This window comes from Hippocampus guttulatus, chromosome 2 (assembly GCF_054856545.1).
Source record: "Hippocampus guttulatus isolate MCC_2025c chromosome 2, RoL_Hgut_1.0, whole genome shotgun sequence".
Lineage (NCBI taxonomy): Eukaryota > Metazoa > Chordata > Actinopteri > Syngnathiformes > Syngnathidae > Hippocampus > Hippocampus guttulatus.
Window position 1 is genome coordinate 29,275,073 of NC_141262.1, and position 22,958 is coordinate 29,298,030.

The 22,958-nt window shown below is 47.0% G+C and overlaps 1 protein-coding gene across 2 annotated transcripts; it reads right to left on the reverse strand.

Annotated features, from left to right (window-relative positions):
• Positions 1 to 971: 971 nt before the first annotated feature.
• On the reverse strand, positions 972 to 22,689 carry sf1 (splicing factor 1). Of its 2 annotated transcripts, XM_086105378.1 has the most exons (14): positions 22,569 to 22,689; positions 21,310 to 21,737; positions 17,355 to 17,621; positions 15,858 to 15,989; positions 13,143 to 13,218; positions 9,347 to 9,499; positions 5,476 to 5,565; positions 5,202 to 5,385; positions 4,996 to 5,111; positions 4,317 to 4,424; positions 4,040 to 4,235; positions 3,757 to 3,964; positions 2,348 to 2,512; positions 972 to 2,256 (listed from the first exon to the last, which is right to left on the reverse strand). In XM_086105378.1, the coding sequence occupies exons 2-14, from the start codon at positions 21,713 to 21,715 to the stop codon at positions 1,925 to 1,927; spliced, it is 2,433 nt and encodes an 810-aa protein (XP_085961504.1). In that variant the 5' UTR covers positions 21,716 to 21,737; positions 22,569 to 22,689; the 3' UTR covers positions 972 to 1,924. The 2 variants fall into 2 exon arrangements, with proteins under 2 accessions (XP_085961504.1, XP_085961505.1); XM_086105379.1 differs by lacking the exons at positions 972 to 2,256; positions 2,348 to 2,512; positions 3,757 to 3,964; ... (7 more) ...; positions 15,858 to 15,989; positions 17,355 to 17,621 and adding an exon at positions 18,336 to 19,752.
• Positions 22,690 to 22,958: the final 269 nt, after the last annotated feature.

Sequence of the window (22,958 nt, forward strand, 5' to 3'; positions counted from 1 at the left end):
CAGAAGAGAATGCGCCTTGTTCCAGGTTGTGCTTGTCAAAATAAAAGCTTTTCCGCGACTCTCGACCTGAAAATGCGTCACAAGCTTCCACTGTTGGAACCGCTGCCATCGTGAATATTGTACAAAACGTCACTTCATGCCTTACTTGTGTTTGTAATGTGTTTATGGCCTACAGGTTTTGTACACACAAATATTTGCAACTGAACACCAATGAAAACCAAGTACGTCTTGTTGTACAGTATTCTGAAATACAAATTTCAAAATGTTATCGGAGAAATGTACTTACTATATGTTCTATGCTCCCCCACTCGTCTAAACACGGGTCCTGATCAATATTTCATGTATGGAATACGAATTAAGATGAAGAGTCTACCTGTTTTTATACATCTCAGTGTGTGGCCATCTCTCACAGTCCCGACACTTGCTGTCAACTGAAAATGACATCACAGTGCCCAAGAACTATACTCAAAAAAGAGGTGAGCCATGATGGCCGTTACCCGACACCCTTCGGCACTCTGTTGTCATTTTGAGTGGACAGTACAGACGGGATGGGAACCAAATTCGGAATATACATCGACGGTGGCTGTCACTTGCCGAAAAAGAATCGACTGGGATCGGGTAAGGGGTGTTGGGGATTGTCGTGTGTTGAAAAGTTGTTAATGACACAAAACATAGTCGGCAACGGTCACATGCCGAAAAATAATGATGCCCTGGACTGGCCGGGAAATACACTAGCCGTATTTTCCCAAAATTCCCGATGGGCACCCGTCCGTCTCCGAGTACAAGGTAAAATGGCTGGCCCCTGAAATAAGTAAAAAGGAGTGTATTTATATATAAATAAGAAACTATACAATGTCCTGGAACATCACTCAGAATACCCAACCAAGACTCAAGGTGGACACCTTGTTGATTATTATTTGGTTTTTAACTTGAGCTCCCCTTTAACAAAAATAATCTTTTTTAGACACGACTCCTTCCAAAGAATCAGTTTATTTCTAATCAATCAAGTTAATTCAATCAAGCGAGCGATGTAACAACAGGAACAGAATGCAACAAATCTTGGAATAGCAATTACCTGGTTTGTTTGGCCTTGCAGAAGTACGACAATAAGACAAAGCATACAGCTTCATTTTATCGCAGGAAGGTGTTGCAGAAACAAAAAAATAAATTTTTTTTTTTTTTTATTTAAAAAAGGTCTAAGTCTCATTTAAATAGTCCAGAAGGGTTTGGAGTACAATGTTCCCCCTTGTTCAAACGCAAATGTCACAACTGAGAAACATGCAAACAAATCCTCAAAAACTAAAACACATCACTTTTTATTACAAAAATATGACTTTTCGTGAACTCAAACCCAACAACGGACATCGGCATGGGGACCTCATTCACTCGAAACACAATCAGCTCTTGAAATGGATCATGCAAGTCATCAAATTTACCCATTGGGTGCTTTAATCAGTAGACAAACCAAAACAAACTGCATAGCACTGCAGAACCGAGGCCTGAGAGCAAGTGTTTTCACTCGCACAGTCACTCACACACACACACACTCACGGAGCTTTTGCAGTGATACAAACTTTGAAAAGAGAAGAACTCCTCAACTGACACCAAGTGAACTAACATCATATCTGCGGTAGATGTGTTGTTCGTTACAAGACAGGAACCATACAAAACTAGAAACGCGTGCTCCGAGACGACCGCATTGTATCCCACCGGGCATCTGCCATTCACACAGAATTCCCCACTTTTGATTGACCTCGTATTCATTTGACACTTTGGACTTCAAACTGATCCCCCCCCCCCCCCCCCGATTCAAAAGTATCTCCCTTAATTCTGCCCGGTGGCATACAAAACTCACAGGTTATATGTGTGTAGATGACCTCAGTCTATTGAATGCGACGCGGACAATTCTCTTCACATTAGGTTGTTAATTTTGGGGCGGAGGCGGCGGAGGTGCTGGGGGCATCCCAAACGGGGGCATGCCCGGGACCCCCATTCCCATCATGACAAAATTGGAAGGGTCCATTGGCGGCGGGGGTGGTGGGGGCGGGGCATACATCATGCTGGCTGAGCCAGGGGGCGGCGGTGGCGGAGGAGGGGGTGCACCGGGCGGGAGGGGTGGCTGCACCCCTGGGGGTGGTGGCACCATGGAGGGGGCGCCCATCGGAGGTGGGGGCTGGGGCGCAGAGGCCGCGGGCTGCTGCGGCTGTTGCCATGGAGGGAGAGAGCCTGTGCCAGGGCTGGATGTGGTGGGGGTATCTTGGGGGGGGGGGGGGGGAAGAGGAGAGGAGGATTAATTGCTGAATGAATGAATGAATGAATGAGCGTGTCAATTTTTGGTTGTTCTTACTTTGTTGCCAGGGCAGTGGTGTGCTTGTTGCCATGCTGCTCGTCGGCGGTGGCGGAGGGGCCTGCTGTTGCCACGGCGGCAAAGGACCGGACGGAGGTGGCGGCGGCTGACTGTTGGGAGGAGGCGGCGGAGGGGGCATCATGCCCATCGGGGGTGGCATCATGCCTGAGGACAACACAATCCAAATGGCTAGAATGTGAACCCACACTTTTCAGTGTTTCACATCCTTTATCAAGCCCAAGTGGCTTTTTTTTATACATTTGAACAGTCTCACCATGCACTACAAACAAAAATAGCAGGGAAAGTTTACATATCGAAACAACGATCTATTCTGACTTTACTCTGAATGTGTGTGTGTGTGTCTCTGCGTGACAATTTTCAGCTATTCATGATAGTTTTGACATTATTTTTGGTTCGCTGTTTTGATTAGTTTGCAAAGCAGGGTTTTTAAAATGCTTTTTGTTGTTTAGCTTTAACCATTTAAGAAAAAAATATGTAGATTATTTGTCAAGTGCAAGATTAAAAACGAACACAAATCAACTACTATTCTCAAACAACTGTTTGACCTTCCTTCCTCCTCCTGTATGGAGGACGTACACTACCAAAATCAATACATTTGAAATTAAGCTCAAAAGCTCATGTAAGACAAAAACAAAGGCCATTTTCGCTCTAGTTCATTTCGTAAAACTAAGATTGACTTTGTTGATTTGCAGCACCTGCCCGGCCGGCTGCTTAGCACATCGGCCTGAGAGTGCAATGGTCATGGGTTCCATTCCGCCCAGTCGCCGACTTACTTAACTGTGTGGAGTTTGCACATCTTCCCCGTGCCTATGTGGATTTTCTCCGGGTACTCCGGTTTCCCCTCGCATTCCAAAAACATCCATGGCAGGTTAATTAATGGAACGCTCTAAAGTGCTCCACCCACCCCCCACCAGATTGATTGTGAGCAAAAACGGTTGTTTGTCTACGCGTGCCCCGCGAGTGGTCTCGCCTACTGCCCAAAGACAGCCGGGATAGGCTCCGTCCGGCACACCCGCCACGCTCATGAGGATAAGCAGATCAGATCATGGACGGACGCAAAATACTTTTTCCAATTATAGTTTCTTCGTCAATTTTCAGTCACTGTAATAACTTTGGTGTGTCTGATTCTGTTGTATAAATAGCAGAAGGTGGATTATGCATCTTCTGCCACTTAGTGGAAGTGCACTGACTCGTTCTGCCAGTCGCTCCACGCCGCTGAAATAGATCACAAATCCATTTGAGGATATTTGCAATTCAATCCTCACAATAACCTCTTCCCAGCAAATCAGCGCAATTTTATTTATTTTTTGCATTTTTGGCGCGCTCTCCGGAACGCCCCGAGTCGTCACAAGGCGGTGCCAAACGTGTCGAAGAGTGTTTGCGCTCACCCATGTGGTGCCCGTGAGGTCCGGGGCCCTGGCCCATGGGCGGAGGGGGAGGCTGCATCCACGGGGGAGGCATGCCGTTGGGGTTGTGGGGCATGGGAGGGCCTCCCATGCTGGGCATGGGGGGAGGGAAGTTGTGATGGCCTCCTCCGTGCATGGCGTGGAAGTTCCTGTTGTCGCTGGAAGCAGAGCTCATCCAGGGAGGCCGGCTCTGTCGGGAGACACGCAATTAATCCAAAACAAACTCAATCGCAGCGGGAGTATTTCCATCCAAAAAAATCAATACCGGCGGTCCCTGGCCACTGCTGTGCACGGAGGCCCGGGGGGGTCCTCCCTGCTGGCTGGGGGGCCCCCCGCCGGACGTCGGCAGCGGAGCCTCCCCCAGCTCGGCCATGAGCGACAGGTACTCCTTGTCCATGCGAGCCTTGTCCTGCGCCGACTGCGGGGGCTCGCCGCCCGTTGCTCTTTGGGCAGCGAAGGTACTTCACGGCGCACAAACGGGAAGACATTTAGTTTACGCGTCGGGAACGAGTCGACTAAAAACGGAAGGCTTTCGTCGTTACCTGGTGTATTTGCAGTCCGAGGAGATGTGGCCCGCCCCGCCACACTTTGTGCACAGGGTGGTGTTGGTGATGCTGCGGGGCTCCGTGTTCTGCCAAGGACGCAGGATCCTACGGACATGACGGGTTTCAATTGTTTAGTCTTGCTGGACCACAGGAGGCCGATTGGCTTCAAACAATACTGAAAAACTCTTGCCGTTCACATCCTTATGAGTGAAGAGCATGTCAAGCAAAAACCACTTGTAAAAAATTGCAACGGTTTGTTTGGACGCGTTTCTCTCGCGAAGCCACATCAGCTTTGTCGCGAGCGCCTCTGATGAGGAAAACACCCTAAAATGCGCAATACTTGGGCGATCATTCTCATATTTTCAGAGGTCGATGTGAGCGTGAAGTAAAAATGTTCACATAAACTGTCGATCGCAGTTTTGGCACAAGAGGCATCCTGGAGATTCCTACATTACGGGTTTAGACTGTCATACTGCATCACTGTGCGGCAAGTGAGAAAGGACAAGCATCTTCACAATTTGCTTCACTCTGCCACATCCAATAGCGGCGTCGAGTCACTCAAGAAGGCGTCTTTGTATATGTCACGTCAATATCGTCTACGAGAGCTCTTTCTTGCAAGTTGTCGCAAAAGGTGCCATTCGGGATGGGATCGGCAGTGCAACGCCAACGTAATGACCTGTTGTCATCTTCTCTCAGCGTGCCGTTGAGCCTGGCCAGCTCTCTCAGCTGCATCTTGCGCAGGTCGTTCTGGTCCTCGGGCGTCTCGATGCCTTGCTTCAGGATATTGCGGATCTGCGGGCACATCATTCGGTCAAAGGCGGTCGAAAGCAAAAGGAAAATCGCGCGGGGGGGGGGGGGGGGGGGGGCTGCTCGAGTAAACACCTGCTCCACGGCTTTCTTGACATTCTCCATGGTGTTGGCCGTGACCAGGGCGTGCAGAGGCTCGTCCTCGCCGGGCAGCATCTGTCCGTCCTTCCTGCCCACCTTGCCCTCCTTCACGGAGCCTTTGCCGCGGATCATGATTTTGGCGCAGCATTCTTTTTCAATGTTCTTCAAGGTGTTTCCGCTGGTAATCAACAACCCCCGAGCCAAAAATACACATAAAAATAAGATGGCGCAAAGATGACGCAGACACCACCGTGAACTTCAAACTCACCGCGGTCCGATAAGCAGGCCGACAAAGTTGATCTCGGGGTATTCGTCTTGCGGAATCATCACTTTGTCATTGACTCTGGTGGCCGGGGGTCTGCACAGAAAACCAGGGCAATGGACACACTGCTAAATTGTGGCACAAAAACCAAGAATGGGCCCGGTTTGGCCGAGTCAGCGTTGACATTTTTAAGAATCCTGTAATATGAGTGGCATTCGTTTTGTCCACCCGCCCACCCTTCCCTGAAAACTAATGAAGTCACTTTTATTCATTCATCCCCATATATCATTTATCGTCAATAGAGGTGCAACAATTATTCAACAACTGATTAAAAATCAAACTCATCGATCATTATTTTGACACCGAAACATTCTGAGACCTTGTTGAAAATCTTTGGAATCTTAGCCTGTCGGGATGTCGAGGTATACTTGACTAATGTTGCTCAATTAACACCTTTAAAAAATGCATTTGCCGACTGAAAATGACATCACATGCACTCAGGGTTCCTCTAAGGACCCATCACGGATCCACTTGTGAAGGAGCCGCGATGGGTCGTGTGAGCACAGGTGATGTCATTTTCAGTGGACAGATGCATTTCTAAAGGTGTTTACTGGACCTGAAAAATAAGTCAGACCACTATAACCGCTCAGGGTTACGAAATGAGTCAAGGCGGCACAGATTTATATCCGCGTTGAATCAAAATACATTTGTAAACATCTGCTTTCACTTTGAAAAACGATCATTCTTGCGGATTTTACGGGCCAAACTTAGTCATTGAATCATGATCAATTTGTGAATTTTCTGCGTTGTCCACTTCAACTATTTCCATTTTCTAATATAAGGATGGAAATGAACCCATTTAGTCCCAAATTTTTCTCGGACATTTAAAAGTCAAAAATCAGGTGTCATTGGTAGCCATTTTAAGTAATCATTAATAAAAATAATTAGAGCCCCGTAAATTAAATCATTGGTATCCTTCACAAGTGTGACCGGTGGGATTAAATGGGTTAAGTGGATTCGAGTTACCATTTTTTCATCTAACTCAGACAAAATAAATCAAGAGATTCATTGAAAACAATCATCGGTTACGGCCCAAGTTTTGAATTTTATGAAATAATTGGATAACAAACTAAAACTAAATGACATCCATCCATCCATCCAACAACAGCTGGGGGCAACAGCTTGAATTTTATGAAATAATTGGATAACAAACTAAAACTAAATGACATCCATCCATCCATCCAACAACAGCTGGGGGCAACAGCTTTAGCAGGGAAGCCCAGACTTCCCTCTCCCTAGCTACTTCTTCCAGCTCTCCCCGGGGGATCCCGAGGCGTTCCCAGGCCAGGTGGGTGACATAGTCACTCTAGCGTGTCCTGGGTCTTCCTCGGGGTCTCCTCCCGGTGGGACATGCCCGGAACACCTCACCAGGGAGGCGTTCAGGAGGCATCCGAATCAGATGCCCAAGCCACCTCATCACGCTGCACCGATCCGCCTGTCGATCTCTCGCTCCCTCCTGCCCTCACTCGTGAACAAGACCCCAAGATACTTAAACTCCTCCACTTGGGGCAAGATCTCTCCCCCGACCCGGAGGGGGCACTCCACCCTTTTCCGACTGAGGACCATGGTTTCAGATTTGGAGGTGCTGATTTTCATCCCAACCGCTTCACACTCGGCTGCGAAACGCTCCAGTGAGAGTTGGAGAGCCCTGTTTGAAGGAGCCAACAGCACCACATCATCTGCAAAAAGCAGGGATGCAATACTGAGGCCACCAAAACGGACGCCCTCAACGCTTCGGCTGCGCCTAGAAATTCTGTCCATAAAGATTATGAACAGAATCGGCGACAAAGGGCAGCCTTGGCGGAGTCCTACCCTCACTGGAAACGATTCCGACTTACTGCCGGCAATGCGAACCAAACTCTGACATCGGTGGTATAGTGACCAAATAGCCCATATCAGGGGGTTCGGTACCCCATACCCACGAAGCACCCCCCACAGAACTCCCCGAGGGACACGGTCAAATGCCTTCTCCAAGTCCACAAAACACATGTAGACTGGTTGGGCGAATTCCCACATACCCTCGAGGACCCTGCTAAGGGTGTAGAGCTGGTCCACTGTTCCACGGCCAGGACGAAAACCACACTGCTCCTCCTCAATCTGAGGCTCGACTTCCTGACGGACCCTCCTCTCCAGCACCCCTGAATAGACCTTACCAGGGAGGCTGAGGAGTGTGATCCCTCTGTAGTTGGAACACACCCTCCGGTCCCCCTTTTTAAAAAGAGGGACTACCACCCCGGTCTGCCAATCCAGAGGCACTCTCCCCGTTGACCACGCGATGTTGCAGAGGCGTGTCAACCAGGACAGCCCCACAACATCCAGAGCCTTGAGGAACTCCGGGCGGATCTCATCCACCCCTGGGGCCTTGCCACCGAGGAGCTTTTTAACCACATCGGTGACTTCAACCACAGAGATAGGAGAGCCCACCTCAGGGTCCTCAGACTCTGCTTCCTCCAAGGAAGACGTGTTGGTGGAGTTGAGGAGGTCTTCGAAGTACTCTGCCCACCGGTTCACAACGTCCCGAGTCGAAGTCAGCAGTGCCCCATCCCCACTGTACACAGTGTTAGTGGTGCACTGCTTCCCCCTCCTGAGACGTCGGATGGTGGACCAGAATTTCCTCGAAGCCGTCCGGAAGTCGGCTTCCATGGCCTCACCGAACTCTTCCCACGCTCGGGTTTTCGCCTCGGCGACCACCGAAGCTGCGTTCCGCTTGGCCAGTCGATACCCGTCAGCTGCCTCTGGGGTCCCTCAGGCCATAAAGGCTCGATAGGACTCCTTCTTCAGCTTGACGGCATCCCTTACTGCTGGTGTCCACCAGCGAGTACGGGGGTGGGAGTTGAAACTCCTTCTGACAGGGGATTCCGCCAGACGCTCCCAACAAACCCTCACAATACGTTTGGGTCTGCCAGGACGGACCGGCATCTTCCCCCACCATCGGAGCCTACTCACCACCAGGTGGTGATCAGTTGACAGCTCCGCCCCTCTCTTCACCCGAGTGTCCAAAACATGCGGCCGCAAATCTGATGATACAACCACAAGGTCGATCATCGAACTACGGCCCAGGGTGTCCTGGTGCCAAGTGCACATATGGACACCCTTATGTTTGAACAAGGTGTTCGTTATGGACAGTCCGTGAAGAGCACAGAAGTCCAATAACAAAACACCACTCGAGTTCTGATCGGGGGGGCCGTTCCTCCCAATCACGCCCCTCCAGGTCTCACTGTCATTGCCCACGTGAGCATTGAAGTCCCCCAGTAGAACAAGGGAGTCCCCAGCAGGAGTACTCTCCAGCATACCCTCCAAGGACTCCAAAAAGGGTGGGTATGCTGAGCTGCTGTTTGGTGCATATGCACAAACAACAGTCAGGACCCGTCCCCCCACCCGAAGGCGGAGGGAAGCAACCCTCTCATCTACCGGTGTGAACCCCAATGTACAGGCACTGAGCCGGGGGGCAATGAGCATGCCCACACCTGCTCTGCGCCTCTCACCATGAGCAACTCCAGAGTGGAAGAGAGTCCAACCCCTCTCGAGAGAACTGGTACCAGAACCCAGGCTGTGTGGAGGCAAGTCCGACTATATCCAGTCGGAACTTCAACTACTAAATGACAGCGAATATAAAATGTGATGAGTTTGTATTCAAATAATCACAAATAGCAGTTTTAAAATATATAGAATAATCGGTCAATTATAATGACATTAAAAAGTCAATAAAAATAAGAATGAGTAATTCAATAAAAAAAAATTATAACGTAACGTAATATGTGCGTCTGCATATCTGGTAAAATCACCAACTTCCTTCCTGCCGCATTCGGACACGTACTTATAATCGGCAGGCGGTTTGAACTCTGGGTTGAGGCCGACCATTTCGGTGATCAGGGCGTGGCGCTCCTCCTCGATCTTCTTGCGCGTGCGATACTCACGCGTGTTCAGCCTCTTGCCCTCGCTGTTGTAAATGGGCTCCGGCGAGGGAGACCTGCAGGCAGAGACGGGAGACAACAAGCAAACGGTCAGCCTTTTTTTCTTCACCCCCCTCAACACCGAGCAGGCCGATTTGCAATTAGGTAGTCAGAAATTCTCCCTATGGCTAAATTCTTTTTTTTTTTTGTTCTCCCCTAACTGTCATGCCGAGACCATATCAGGGCATCAAAGTGCGATCTACTGAATAACAACGGTGTATTCTAATGTGACTTGTTGCCGCCAGTGCTGGAGAAAGTGATTTATGAATACGGCACTAACACGTCACACACCGTTGAAGAGAACTCTGAGTAACCAGCGTGACTGTAAGCAGAGCTCCGATACCCTGAAGGGGCGACAAAGCAAATGCATGGCCAGAGTTACACCTGCATACAGGATTTGTTGGCCTAAAAGAGAGAAAGGTTGGGAGGAAAATGAAATTCTAAGCAGAGGCGCTGAGAGCTGCTCGGTGCCGACGTGGCGGAAGAGGTCCGTACCTCCCCTTGGATGCTGAAAACCTGCATTGCTGCATTAGGGAGGCTCTGTGCTTAAAAAAGGGTTAGGTTGACGTGGGGTAATTTGGGTTAGAGGAAAGGAATTAGGATTAGATATCCACCTTTTCCTACGTACGATCTCCCAGCGCAGAGAGACATTTGTTCACCATGTGACATAAAGCACATGAAGGGAGCCATTTTCGAAAAAAAAAAAAAGAAAAAGAAATCAGTCCAGCGCTGACGACGTGAAGCACCTCCGCTTGACTGTCCCAATAGATTTGGGAACGATGCAAAAGAGGGTTTCGGCTGCAAAATTCAACCTTTAGGTTGGCTGTGAAAACGGCTGCTTGTGTGTTGACAAACTCTTCAGCACGTACAGACGGCAGGGATGCTCAAGTGGGGTAGACACATACTGACAATTGGGTCTAATTGGAGAATTCAAGACCCCCCCCCACAATCGAGGTCGGCAAAGGCCCCATTATCGGATGTCCCTGAAAGATTATCCTGTAAAGTGGGGTATGGTTGAACAATTAATTGAATCCAAATCGACATTGCAGTGGAGAATGCAATTTTCAGATTGTTAACGCATGTACGCGCACGCGCGCGCACAAACACACGCACACACACACTTTACCATCAGGGTACAATTTAATAGATACTTTGCCAAATATCTCGGTAACTATATTACATTGGGCCAGTGAAAACTATGCATTTTTTGAAAGAAAAAAAAACTAAATAATCCAACCAAATGTGGAAAGTAGAACTTACTGACAGCCACCAATATTAATTAAAAATGAAAAATACCGTATTTTCCGGACTATAAGTCACACTGTTTTTTTCCCCTATGTTCTGTGACTTCTATTCTGGAGCACCTTGTACGTGAAAAAATACACAGCGTAGCTTCACAGCAACCGGGAGGATGCACCGTGCAACTTTAAGATGGACAAAGCCCGGGCTTCAGTGAAAACCAAGACCATCCGGTCTGGACTCAGAAAGGCCGGAAACATTGCAACTGGAACCCAATCTGAATGTGACGACAAGCCATGCGGAAGCCGAAGTCCCACTTGATCTTCCTCCGGAGCGGGCGGACTGAGTCAGAAGTGACGCCGAGGACGAAGAATTCCACATAGGGAGTGATTTCAAGTGAGATTGCTAATTCACTAATATCAACTTGTTTTGTTCCTGATGCCATTTCTATTCAGGTTTATTTTTCGTGTAGCCGAATTAAACTTCACTGTGCTAAAAAATCTTTGACCTATTCAGCCTGTTCTTTCTTCATTTATTCGCGTTCAAACTTGCCTTCCAATATTAAATGTCTCTTTTTGATCTATCCATCCATCCATTTTCTGAACCGCTTGATCCTCACTAGGGTCGCGGGGGGTGCTGGAGCCTATCCCAGCTGTCTTCGGGCAGTAGGCGGGGGACACCCTGAATCGGTTGCCAGCCAATCGCAGGGCACACAGAGACGAACAACCATCCACGCTCACATTCACACCTAGGGACAATTTAGAGCGTTCAATCAGCCTGCCATGCATGTTTTTGGAATGTGGGAGGAAACCGGAGTACCCGGAGAAAACCCACGCAGGCCCGGGGAGAACATGCAAACTCCACACAGGGAGGCCGGAGCTGGAATTGAACCCGGTACCTCTGCACTGTGAAGCCGACGTGCTAACCACTGGACTACCGGGCCGCCCTTTTGTATGGGGTTTGTTCGACCTCATGGTGCATTTTTGGGCCGGTGCGACTTATAGTCCGGAAAAGAAATTCACGTTTGGCTGCAACTGTGAGCTAATGATAATTTGATGCTACGGGAGATGTATTTGTTGTGTTGGCGTGCATTAGCTGCGCCAACGGGTGTGTTTATGTGGCAATTTGTCCATGCACGACTAATATATGGTTCGGATGTGGATGGGTGCTTTATTTTGCTGAATTGTTTAATTGGGCTTAATTTTAGCATAAAACAATTTGACAAAAATATGTATGCAAAATAAATGTTCATTGCGATCCACATCAATTTTTTTTTTTTTTTTTTTACAGAAGAGGACCGTGCCGGGAACGGGGGAAAAAAATAATAATCACAATTCAAATGGCAATCGCAATATTGACCGGAAAAAAACAAAAAACTGGGTTATATTATTTTTCAAAATTGTTTGGCCCAAGTTATGCGGTTTGTAGGGGAAATGATTCCCCCCCACCCCCAAATCAGTTCAGAAAACAGTCGAGGAGTGACATGCGTCAAAGCTGTTCAATGTTTCCAATCGCAATTTTGGTTTGAACCACGACTCTGTGATCGTGACATGAAATAAACGATAGCTGATCGGCAATCTACCTTGAAGCAGGCAAGTGGTTTTGGTGAGAGTTTGTCCAACGTCTCAAGCAAGGCATTCACCGTGACAAAAATCTTGGGAGTCGTGCTTGTCGCCCTAATGTCGTGACCAGGTCAGCTAAGAGTTAAGCAGGGTCCCACGCGGGATTTTTATTGCCTGGGAAGCGGACCGAAGTTTGCCATGCTGCCGTAAAAAAAATGATCGAAAATGCTGTGCGTGCACCCTGCTTAACTTGAGAAAGCCGAGGTCAACTTCACACGCTCCTGAGAGCAAGCCACTTCCTGCCGGAGATCTACTGGGGGCCGCTGAATTTCTTTCCTGCTAAACTCATCAAATATACCATGTGACCTTCTTGTCCGCTGCTGTCCACTAAAAGAGGATCACACAGGCTGGACGTCGCTCTCTCTGGCTACTTAAAGAATTCTTACAAAAATACGGCTTTAAATGTTGTTGTATGGCTTTTGACACAAACCTGTTTGAAAAAAAATCATGATGTGTATTTGCTATTATTGTAACAACACATTTGCGCCCACAAACGGAAAAAAACCTAGGCTATTAAAATTCTATCACTACTTAAACAGCATTCAAGAAGAGTGAAGGTTCAAGACTTTCTTGCAAATCTTTTTATAATTAGCAAATGATGAGTCACTTGTGTACAGCTACGATTTTAAAAACTAAATCTGTCATATCTAACACATCTTAAGACTCATTCTATCCACAACACAACATGGAAACGTACTGAAAATGAGCATTACCCCATCCCCCCCCAAAAAAACCAAATAAAAGTAATTCAATAAGGTAGAGAAAGAGTTACTGTTCATGGGTTTAATCTTTTTCCGACCTGTCCTCAGGGTTAACAGGGATTCCCAGGTCTCCTGTACGCAGTTTACGTGTCAGGTCTTCGATCTGCAGTTGGACTGGAAGAATTCAGGTTAGGAAAGAAAACAAGGATGGGGAGAAATGCGGTTATCACAACACCATCAAAAAGACGACGACGCCCCCGACAGGGGAGCACCGTCTCGCTCATTCATGAGGTCACAAAAAGATGAAACGCAACGGGCATTTCAATTACATGTGAGACAAACACGGGAAAACGGCATTCAAGTCACAACTTCCGCCTCGGTCCTAACATTAGCAGTGTGATGCGCATCGTAGACGATGACAAAGCAGGTTAAGCCTCGCACGACAGATCACCGCAAGAACGCCTCGTTGAAAGCACTACTACATTTATGCCAGAATGGGACCAGATCATAAGCAAGCGCAACAATGACATTCTGCGGCTGTGTTCGAAATGATTTGCTCGCTATTATTTCGTTGACTTGTCAGCTCAATGAAAAAAAATGATTTGGAAGAATGGAGTCGAACCCCGTTTCAACGTTTCCACCCCTGTAACGTTCACATTTCAAAGTCCCGACCAAGCATTTTTTTCTTTATATACACAAATTTGTAAGTGACATTTTGACACTGGATGACACATTCACATTTTTACACTGGCAAATGTTCCATACTGTATTCTACATAGTCGTTGGCGGCCATTTTATTGGAAATGGTTACAACAAACTACCGCTATAACGTACAAATTCGCTATGTACGTTGAACCGAGGCTCGACTGTACTTGGTACGGAAGAGGATTAGGGCCAGTGAAGCAAAAACATTTTTTTGTTAAATCTAATTCTGACTTTCTTCTCAGAAATCAGAGAAGAAAGTCAGAATCTTGCCGACCTTCCACCCCACCAACCACGTCAAGAATTTAGTTCAGCTGGTGGACCTTCCGTCATGAAGACTGAACAGACACAGTTCGCCTTGCTTTGAGCTGATGGAATATGACAAGATCACTACAAAGCAGTTCCTGGCCATCCATCCATCCATGCCGTGACATTCGTTTTTTTCTGCGTGGGCGCAATGCATCATGGGATGCAATGCTTTTTCTGCTGACTAAGTTGTTGCTGCCTCCTTTGGAAAAGGCTGTGTGGGCTACATTGATGGATCAAAATGGGCAAACTCTCACATGGGCAACTCGATGGCATTGGTGGGCCAATATGGTGATTCCGAACACAGCCTGCGTGTAGTTCACAGAGAAAGTTAGAGCTTTTCGGACCATCGTTATTATTATTATTATTATTATTTATTTTTCCACTAACAGTGCAAAGTAGCAGGACAAATAGCATTCACACAACGTTCTCTGTGAAATTGCTCATGATCACCGCATCTTTTTTCCCTTCATTTTCTGATGACTCCATCTTGCCTCACAAATCCATGAGTAGAGATGCACCGATTGCATTTAGCGCAGCCGCAGTAATTGCCATTCATGCCCCATACTTCCTTCAGTGGGGTTTTCAATTATTTTAGTGTGGCTGGCGGCGTCAAATTTAAAAGAGGCAGCGGGCCAATGCTGCCTCTTTTGCCACAGGCTCATTAAATCGGCGCACCTCTCATTTAAAAAATAAATAAATAAAATAAAAAACGGTCAAATTGTCTCGATATCGTTAGCTTCAATTAGCAGATTCAATTGTCAGCATCCCCGTGTACAGGGTGCCCTAAAAGTCACTATTCACTTGCTTTTTTTTTTTTCAATTTTGTTCCAAGTATCATTGAACAGATGTGGGGCTATCACCTTTTGACACCCGACGCTTTGCAGTTGTTCTAAGAACAGCTGCTCCAAAGTCAATTTCTGAGCCATGAGTTGAGGAAGACTAGGCTTTCAAACGCAGCAGCTTATCATCTGTTCGAATGCTACCAGAAATGAAAATAAAAGAAGGACGTGGATAGTGCCCATATTTTATTTGTGAATGGGCAAAAGAAACAGCCAAGTGCGACAACGTAAAAGTGGGCACACATACCAGCGGCGAACAAACATGACCAATGACTGGACATTGCTCACAATGTCAGCTCTAGAGGAAACTGACGCATGTGTGTGTATGCTTCTGAGAACGCCATTGAGGGCTCATGAAGGCAGTCTGTGGGTGCTACACAGCTGCTTCTCACCCAAACAATCACTTTTGATGAGTTGGCGTGGTTTTGCATGGCAAGTCTGAAATTGCTCGATTGGTTTGCCATTGAAGCGGCATTGCTCGCGCTCTAACACTTCCACCCCACCACCAACTAAATTATTATTTTTTTTTAATACACAAAGCAGAACTTTAGCATGTTAAGGAAGGACATTATGAGCTCCCATGCACAGATACAAAATCGGTGTGGTGTTGGGTAGGGACGGGGAGAGCAGGCAAGATGGTGACGTGTGACCTGCAGTTTATGGACAGATATCAGCAAGCGGTGGCGTTTCATCATTCGACAGACACTGCGCCTTGCTAATGGCAGCCCAATGGGATGCAGGTTTGCGCCAGGAAAACACCACTCAGAAGATGACCAGAGTTAACAATTAACTTCGGGTGGTTTAGTAAAAACGGAAGAAAAATCAAATCCTCTTTATGCACTGTGTAGATATGAGATACAAACCAGATGAAATGTAAAAAGTAACCTTCTACATTTAAAGCAATCGTCCGGGACCAGCCGACATGTGACATGAGATCATCGTAAAATATTGCTGAAAAATTACCTATGTAGGCTCTCTCTTGGTCCCGGGTCAGACCAGGGGGGATGACAGTGGGCATACCCGGTATGACAGTTTTCTGATCGGGCGTCTCACTACTCCACCGGCTCTTCTTTCTTTGTTTCTTCTGGTTGAATTCTACAAAGACAAAACAGAACTGGGTTTCACTCCTTGTTACATTTTTTTCCCCGCCAATGTTATCTAACTGCGCAAGCATCAACAAAGCGGTGTGGACTGGTCAAGCTGGGGAGGCTAGCGAAATCCATAGTAGAGATGAAGCAGCAAGAAAAATTCACACAAGACAGTCAATAATCCATCCATCACTTTTCTAATTCACTAATCCCCACAAGGGTCCGATTCCAAAAGTTAAATCACACACAGGTGCTCTGAAAACAGCGCAACACATTAAAATGGCGAAAAAAAAATTTATAATCAGCTCCTCAATGTACGATTTGAAAAAACTGTCACCAGCAACATCCACAATTTATTTTCACACACGCAAGACGGCAAGAAAGTGATGACAATGATCTATTTCAAAAGCAAGGGACTCTTTTCAAATATAAATCAATAACTTTCTGACGCTTTGTTTTTAATTACGCCAACTATGGTCACCAAATTTCAATAGCGCTTATCCTCATTTGGGTCACAGACAAGCTGGAGCCTATCCCAACTGGATTTGGGCGAGAGGCAGGGTCGACCCTGGACTGGTTGCAAGCCAATCGCAAGGCAAGTCAGATGAGGCTAGTTTTCAATGAAGCTAACACGCATTTTTTGGCAAAAAAGACTAAGCCGGAGTGGACCCCGTTATTATACGGGCTGACCTGGGCTGCCAAGAACAAAAATGTGTGCAGAACTGACACTAGGGATGTCCCGATACAACTTTTTCATCAATATTGCAGCCTGGGGGACTGTCCGACACCAATACGATGTCAGCAGGAATGAGACAGGACAGACTTCATCCAACGATACTATGAGCAATAGTCAGCAACAGCAAGTATGACAAAAGATGACACATTTATTCAATACATTTGGTTTACAGAGATGAGAATGTACTTCATTTGAATAAAATAAAATAAATGGAAATAAATTGAAGGATCCTGAGAATTAACCCTAACAATAATCAAATTGTAATTGCATAAGAGCGCAAATCCCAGAGATTTGGGATTGAGACCGGTTACATACAATACTGTTCTGTTTGGTTCTGGCTGGTATCGGATCGGGTCACCCCTATAACTGACGTCCATTATAAATGCATCGGAAAAATATTGATTCCACCCCCCCAAAAAATGTGGATCTGGTAAATCCGCGAGTGCTGAACCGCTTTCTTTTGGTGTTGAGGCAAACGAGCACCGACAAGTACGACGAACAAAACTATTTTCCGTTTGTGTTTTGGTCCGAGGCTGTGTGGAACCCACGCCACCATGCTGCTAACTGGCCACACGAGCGTGGTAAAATCACTTCACGTTCATTTGCCACGGCATGAGCAAGAAGCTGTGTCCTTACCTTGTCCGCCGAGCGGCTGCTGTGTAGGCGCCTGGGGCGAAAACCCACCCGGTGCGCTAAACTGGTGCGTCTGCGCAAAAGCCGGGGATGGCATCGGAGGCTGGAATCCTTGTATGGGCGGAAAGGAGGCGGGAGGCCTCGGGTTCGGCATCATTCCGTTGTCGGCGCCGGGCCCTGCGTCGAAGCCACGTTTGGCGCCGATGCTGGGGTGCAACTTTCCCAATGGAGTTGCGTTTGCTCCCGTAGCCATTTTGCCCAGTCCACTCGCTGTCGAAAAAGAAGCGGATTAGTGGGGGCCCGAAATGTGCTGAAAAGGAGCTGGTCGCCTCGCGCTGTGAGTTTCGCGAGCCGCTTTCGAGTCATCAAAATGGCGCCCCGCTCAAAAATCACAAAAGACCGTCGCGAGCTCGGCCGCGGCAGGCTGCGAGCAGACGCACCATTACGACGCGCCCCTATTGACCGAAAGAAGCATCGCCTCCCCCGTGACGTCACAAGGACACAAGCAAATCGACATGTCAAAGCGTTTGCCTTCCTCCTCGTCCACTTCGGCACGATCACAAGTGTACAAGGTCAATCGTTTTCAGGATAACAACCTTTTAAAATTTTACGGGGTTTTTTTCCACGCATGACCGTGGCAGCCGCACAACTTTCAAATCGCGTGTGGGCTTCTTCCCAGAATCCAAAACCGTGACATTTTAGACTATGACAAGGAAAAATGACTTATTTGAACGTGCCCTGCAACTAACTTCATGAGCCAAAGGTGAATGCACAGTATTCGCAACTACAGTTTTTAAGTACTCAGCTTGAACGTGACAGGGTAAAAATCAAGCACCTTTTAACTTGTCTAGTGTCGTCTGCCTATGTATTGACTAGAAAATTAAAGGCCAATGGTTGATCAAGGTCTGATCACTGGCGTGGTAAGATGATTAAAGGTAGCATTAGTCTCTACGCCCCAAAATGGAATTGAAACACATCCAAAAGTTGACTTAATTCTGTTTATTTAGGAGGCGACAACAAAGACATCAAGCGGTCCATATAATGAATCAAAATTTGATGGAAAAGATTGTGTGGGTGTTAACAGCAATGCAATATCACATTTTTTTTTACTATAACCCAAAGAGACATTTCTATTATACTGCATGGGAAAATAAAATTGAGGCATTCCCACTAGAACAAATGGGTAGGCCTGGTTTAATGCGCTAGCAAGTCTCAACTAAAGTGTAGGCAATTTAAGCATAATATTTACATGTTCTACCATTGCCTCAATTACGTAGCTATACGGTTAGTCTCAGAACTACACTAAAAAGCAAAAAACACATTTCAGAAGGACTTGGCGTAAAAGTCAAAATCTTTGCAACATGCACTATTACACTGACTGAACTTTTAAAGAATGTTGCTACTTCCAAATGGAGTGGAACGTGAATGTATTCACAGACTTTCTGCCTTACAAAGCTGGACACTGATTAATTAGATTTTTTCTTTTTTTTTTTGTCTTGACACATGAGCAACTAGATCTCATTCGATAATACTAGTGGCCGCATGCTGAACGGCTAAGCTAACCCACGAACAACTGTCATGTTGGCTGCATGAGACAAATGTTGCCGGGATCCCGCGGATAGTTAGAGGTAGTACTTATTGGCAGTAGTGGCCACCGTGGGGATCTGCGAACCCGGAGGATACGTGTATCCTTCACCCTCAGTGGGGTTTCTCCGAATCGGACTCCGGTCCCGTTGTACGAATGGGGTAACCGTTGCAGCAGGGACCTGAGGGACCTGATATGCCTCGACGCTAGACGACGGCGCACGAACAGGCGTGGTTGAAGTGGCCGCTGTTGCAGCAGGCGTGGGCACGGCGGCGCGTTGTTCCTCGTAATAACCGGCGCCGTACATATTGGCCCTGTACTTCCCGTAGTAGTCCACAACTCCGTACGGATCTCGCTCCTCGTAAGGCGACCGCCGCATCGGGTAGCCAGGTACCGCGCCATAGTACGAGCCGTCGGTCTGGTATGCGGCCCCGGTGCCGGACACGCCGTAACCTGGATGCGGCCCGAATCTCGCTGCATTCTCGAAGCCCGGACCGGGTCTGAACGGCGCCGCATTCCCGCTGTGACCGGCACCACGGGAAACGCCAGGCACAGGAGCGTAGCCGGCGCCATATTCCACTTCCGCGCCGGTGAAGCCCGCTTGATAAGCCCGGTTCTGAGCACGCCCGTCAAACCTCGAAGCATCGAATCCATCAGAGTTTGGCTCTGAGCCGTTTCTGTGGTAGCCGTTTTGATCTAGCGGGCATTCTTTGGACCAGTGGCCTTCCTGCCCGCAACGATAACAACCCGATCGGTCTCCCATTCCCGGCGCAGTACGGAGGCGGCTAGTCGAAAGCTTCACGCTCATCAGTTTGCCTTGGAAAAGAAAAACTCAATAAGGACTTGTTTGCAATCATTATGGAAAAAAATAAAAATGTACATCCCGCTTGGCTACTCCCAAATTATGCTCGGGGGAAAAAAAAACACGAGATTTGAACATCACAACACAGCAACACAACATTAAAGCTGAAATCCGTAACTTTCCAAACACAGGCCCGCCGCACACCGCGTGATGCCACTATGTGGACAAATTAGTCGAGGGTACACCCTCGAATACCAGGGGACTGACCATTGCATGCCCACCAACTCGCCGCAATAAAAAAAAAATTACACCACCTTCACGTCATTCAAATGTTTTTAAGTAGCACGACTAAATTGCGACCGAACCACAAACACGTCGCGACTGTCTCGGAAAAAGGCTCTGCCCGCTGTAGCTATGTTACAACGATAGAAAGAGAAAAAGGCCGATAATTAAGCAGTGTGGATTTTTGAGAGGTTCCCGTGCCCTTGCATTTTGGCAAAAGACTCTCCGCACTTCGCTTTCCAGCCAAAAGGCATATATGAATTACATTCCTTGAAATATAGATATGTACTGTATATAAAATTGTAAAAATCGACTTCATATACTGTATTGCTACGGCTTGATCTCTCTTGGTAGAAATGTCTTTATATTTTTTTTTTAAATTCAAATAAAAACATTTTCTGATTGGGCCGTTCCTTTGATATCGCGACGCTGTTCGTCTGCAGCTCAAATTACAAAACAGAGCATAACTAGTTGCTGATAGTTGGCAACTCATGACAACTAGCCGCACAACCCCGTGTCAGGTTACTGTTCTGTGGTTCTCGGATGCAGCTAAACATTAGCGCAAAATTCATCTTGCTCTCACCGTTTTGATTTATTTGGGGGCCCGCGCACCAACGCGAAAAGCAACACGACTCGTCATGCTCATTCCAGTGTGCGGAGCTCAACAGTAAAGAAAAGACAAATTTATATTCAGCCTTCAGCCACCGATGGCCAGTACAGTATAGGTGGTACCGGACAGACAAGGCAACATTACGGATACCAGCTTTAGAACAGTAGCTTTTCAGTAGGGCTGGGCGATACGGCCAGAAAATAAAACGTCCAATTTCCCCACCATTAAAAGAATTCAATTGCAAGCTTTTCTTCGCTGCTTGAAAAAACAAACAAAAATTGCATTTTTTCCCCTTCTGGGGTTTGCGAAACAAGCTTTTTAGCTAACTTGCATCAGCTTTAGCCAAAATAGATTTGTTTTCCCATGTATAGTAAAAATGCCCTTCGACGTGAATTAATTTTACAAATGAATACCTTCCACCAAGCTTTTGTCATACAAAGTGGAGATGGTTATGTTCTGTTTCTTAACAGGAATCAAATTCATATTTTTTTTTGTCACCACAGGGGTGTTGCAAACTACACAACACCGACCAATTAATCGCCCAGCCCTACTATGCTTTTGACGTTCGACGTTTCACTCACCTGTTGTATATTCAAGACTTACCTTTTTTTTTTTTAAACAACAAAACAGTTAAATCAGATAAGACATTCCCCAATAAAAGCCCAGCCCAAGAGGTCACCTTTGAAAGCCGTGTTGTCTAACTGATTAATGGCCTCCATGGCATCCTCCATGCGTTCCATGTGAACAAAGGCATAGTTTTTAACTATGTCACACTCCACCACCACGCCGTACTCTTCAAACTTGGCCCTCAGCTCTTGGTTGGTGCATGCGATGTTTCCCACATGGAGCTTGGTGGAGCCTCTTGTCTTGCCACGGCTCAGTTCCACGTTCATGGCCTGGCCGTTCAGTTGATACTGGTGGAGGTTGCGGATGGCCTCCTCCGCCTCCGCCTTGCTGTCCATGTGCACGAAGCCGAAACTCTTCAGAATGGAACACTCGGCAATCTTGCCATACTGAGAGAAGAGTGACCTCAGTTCGTCTGATGTGGTCTCGGGCGAAAGGTTCCCCACGAATATTTTCACCATTGTGACCGTTTACACTTCACTCCTGAAAAGGGGGTGGGGGACATTTAAAATGATCAGACCGAACTCCATAATTGCAGTATAATGGATTCTGTTCATCGCGGAGGGAACATAACTGGCCCAACCGCTACATACACACATTTTTTTATATGCACATACATTTACATGGGTATACTTTAACGGTTTCACCTCCCCACACACAAGCTGAAAACATCAGCAAGGCAACGAGCGAGTGTGTGGGCACGGGTAGTAGTTCTTTTGTGTTTAGCGTCGAGCAAACAATGTGGATGTCTGCGCAACATGGACGAATCTCATGCGCATACTACAACAGCTTAGCGAAATGACGCTGGCGTCCCGAGAACCCTCACTTGAATTAGATCCACGGAATCCACATCATCTAACCGTACAAACTGATAACACGAAAAACTAAAAACGCCGCCATTGTAGGCCTTGTACAGACGCGTTAGCTTTCACCGTAGCCGCCTTAGCAGCGGTACAAGCAAATCGCGGCCTACCTATTGGCGACGTAAAGGGGAAAAATGCGATTCAATCACGATTCGGCCGGTGAGGTTCCGGATCACATTGTATCGATGCAAAAATATGAAATCGGTAACATGAAACAACATTTGAGCATTTCAAAGGCAATTCAATACTTGCGAACCCATGTAATGTTTCGCACGCGCAAAGGAACGTCAAGATCCCTCAATCAAGCCGTAATCACGTCACTGGGGCGGTTAAATAATGGACTAGAACCCGGAGATAATTATTATTCAGTCTTATTATTCAATCTCCAATGTTTTAATCCCCCCAATTTGAGTAGATCTTTTTTTTCTTCGATTGTGTTTCGACGGCCTACCTTCGGAAGATGAGTCTGCGTTCACGATCGTCACACTGGAAAATGGCGACGGACGCTAAAGCTAAAGCTAACATTGGGGGTTGGGCTGAAAGTACTTTAGGCTCGTGACCGCTCTCCTTCTGTGGTGTTCGCTGGCGGGATTAAAAATCTTTTTGATGTTGCATTAGCGCCACCAACTGTATGAGTTTAAGTGCAGAAAATACATCATGTCGACCTTTTATCACACTATCCACATTTATCTGGCCAACACGCTTTTGTTTGGGGGAATTAACTGGCTCGTACCAAGCCTAATCATGCAACTTGCGGCCTGGTGTCCAGGTAACCCTCCGCATATTTTCGGCACTGTCCCAAGTCCAAATATTTATTTGAACGTGCATTAAACTTGTACTC

Bases quoted from the DNA above. Each gene is read 5' to 3' on its own strand.
- sf1 (XM_086105378.1), bottom strand. From the start codon at position 21,715: ATGGTGAAAATATTCGTGGGGAACCTTTCGCCCGAGACCACATCAGAC. The intron at 4,425-4,995 runs GTCATTACGTTG...TCATGTCCGTAG, and splicing joins CTGAGAGAAGATGACAACAG to GATCCTGCGTCCTTGGCAGA. The intron at 2,257-2,347 runs GTAAGAACAACC...CCCCCCCCCAAG, and splicing joins ACCACTGCCCTGGCAACAAA to ATACCCCCACCACATCCAGC.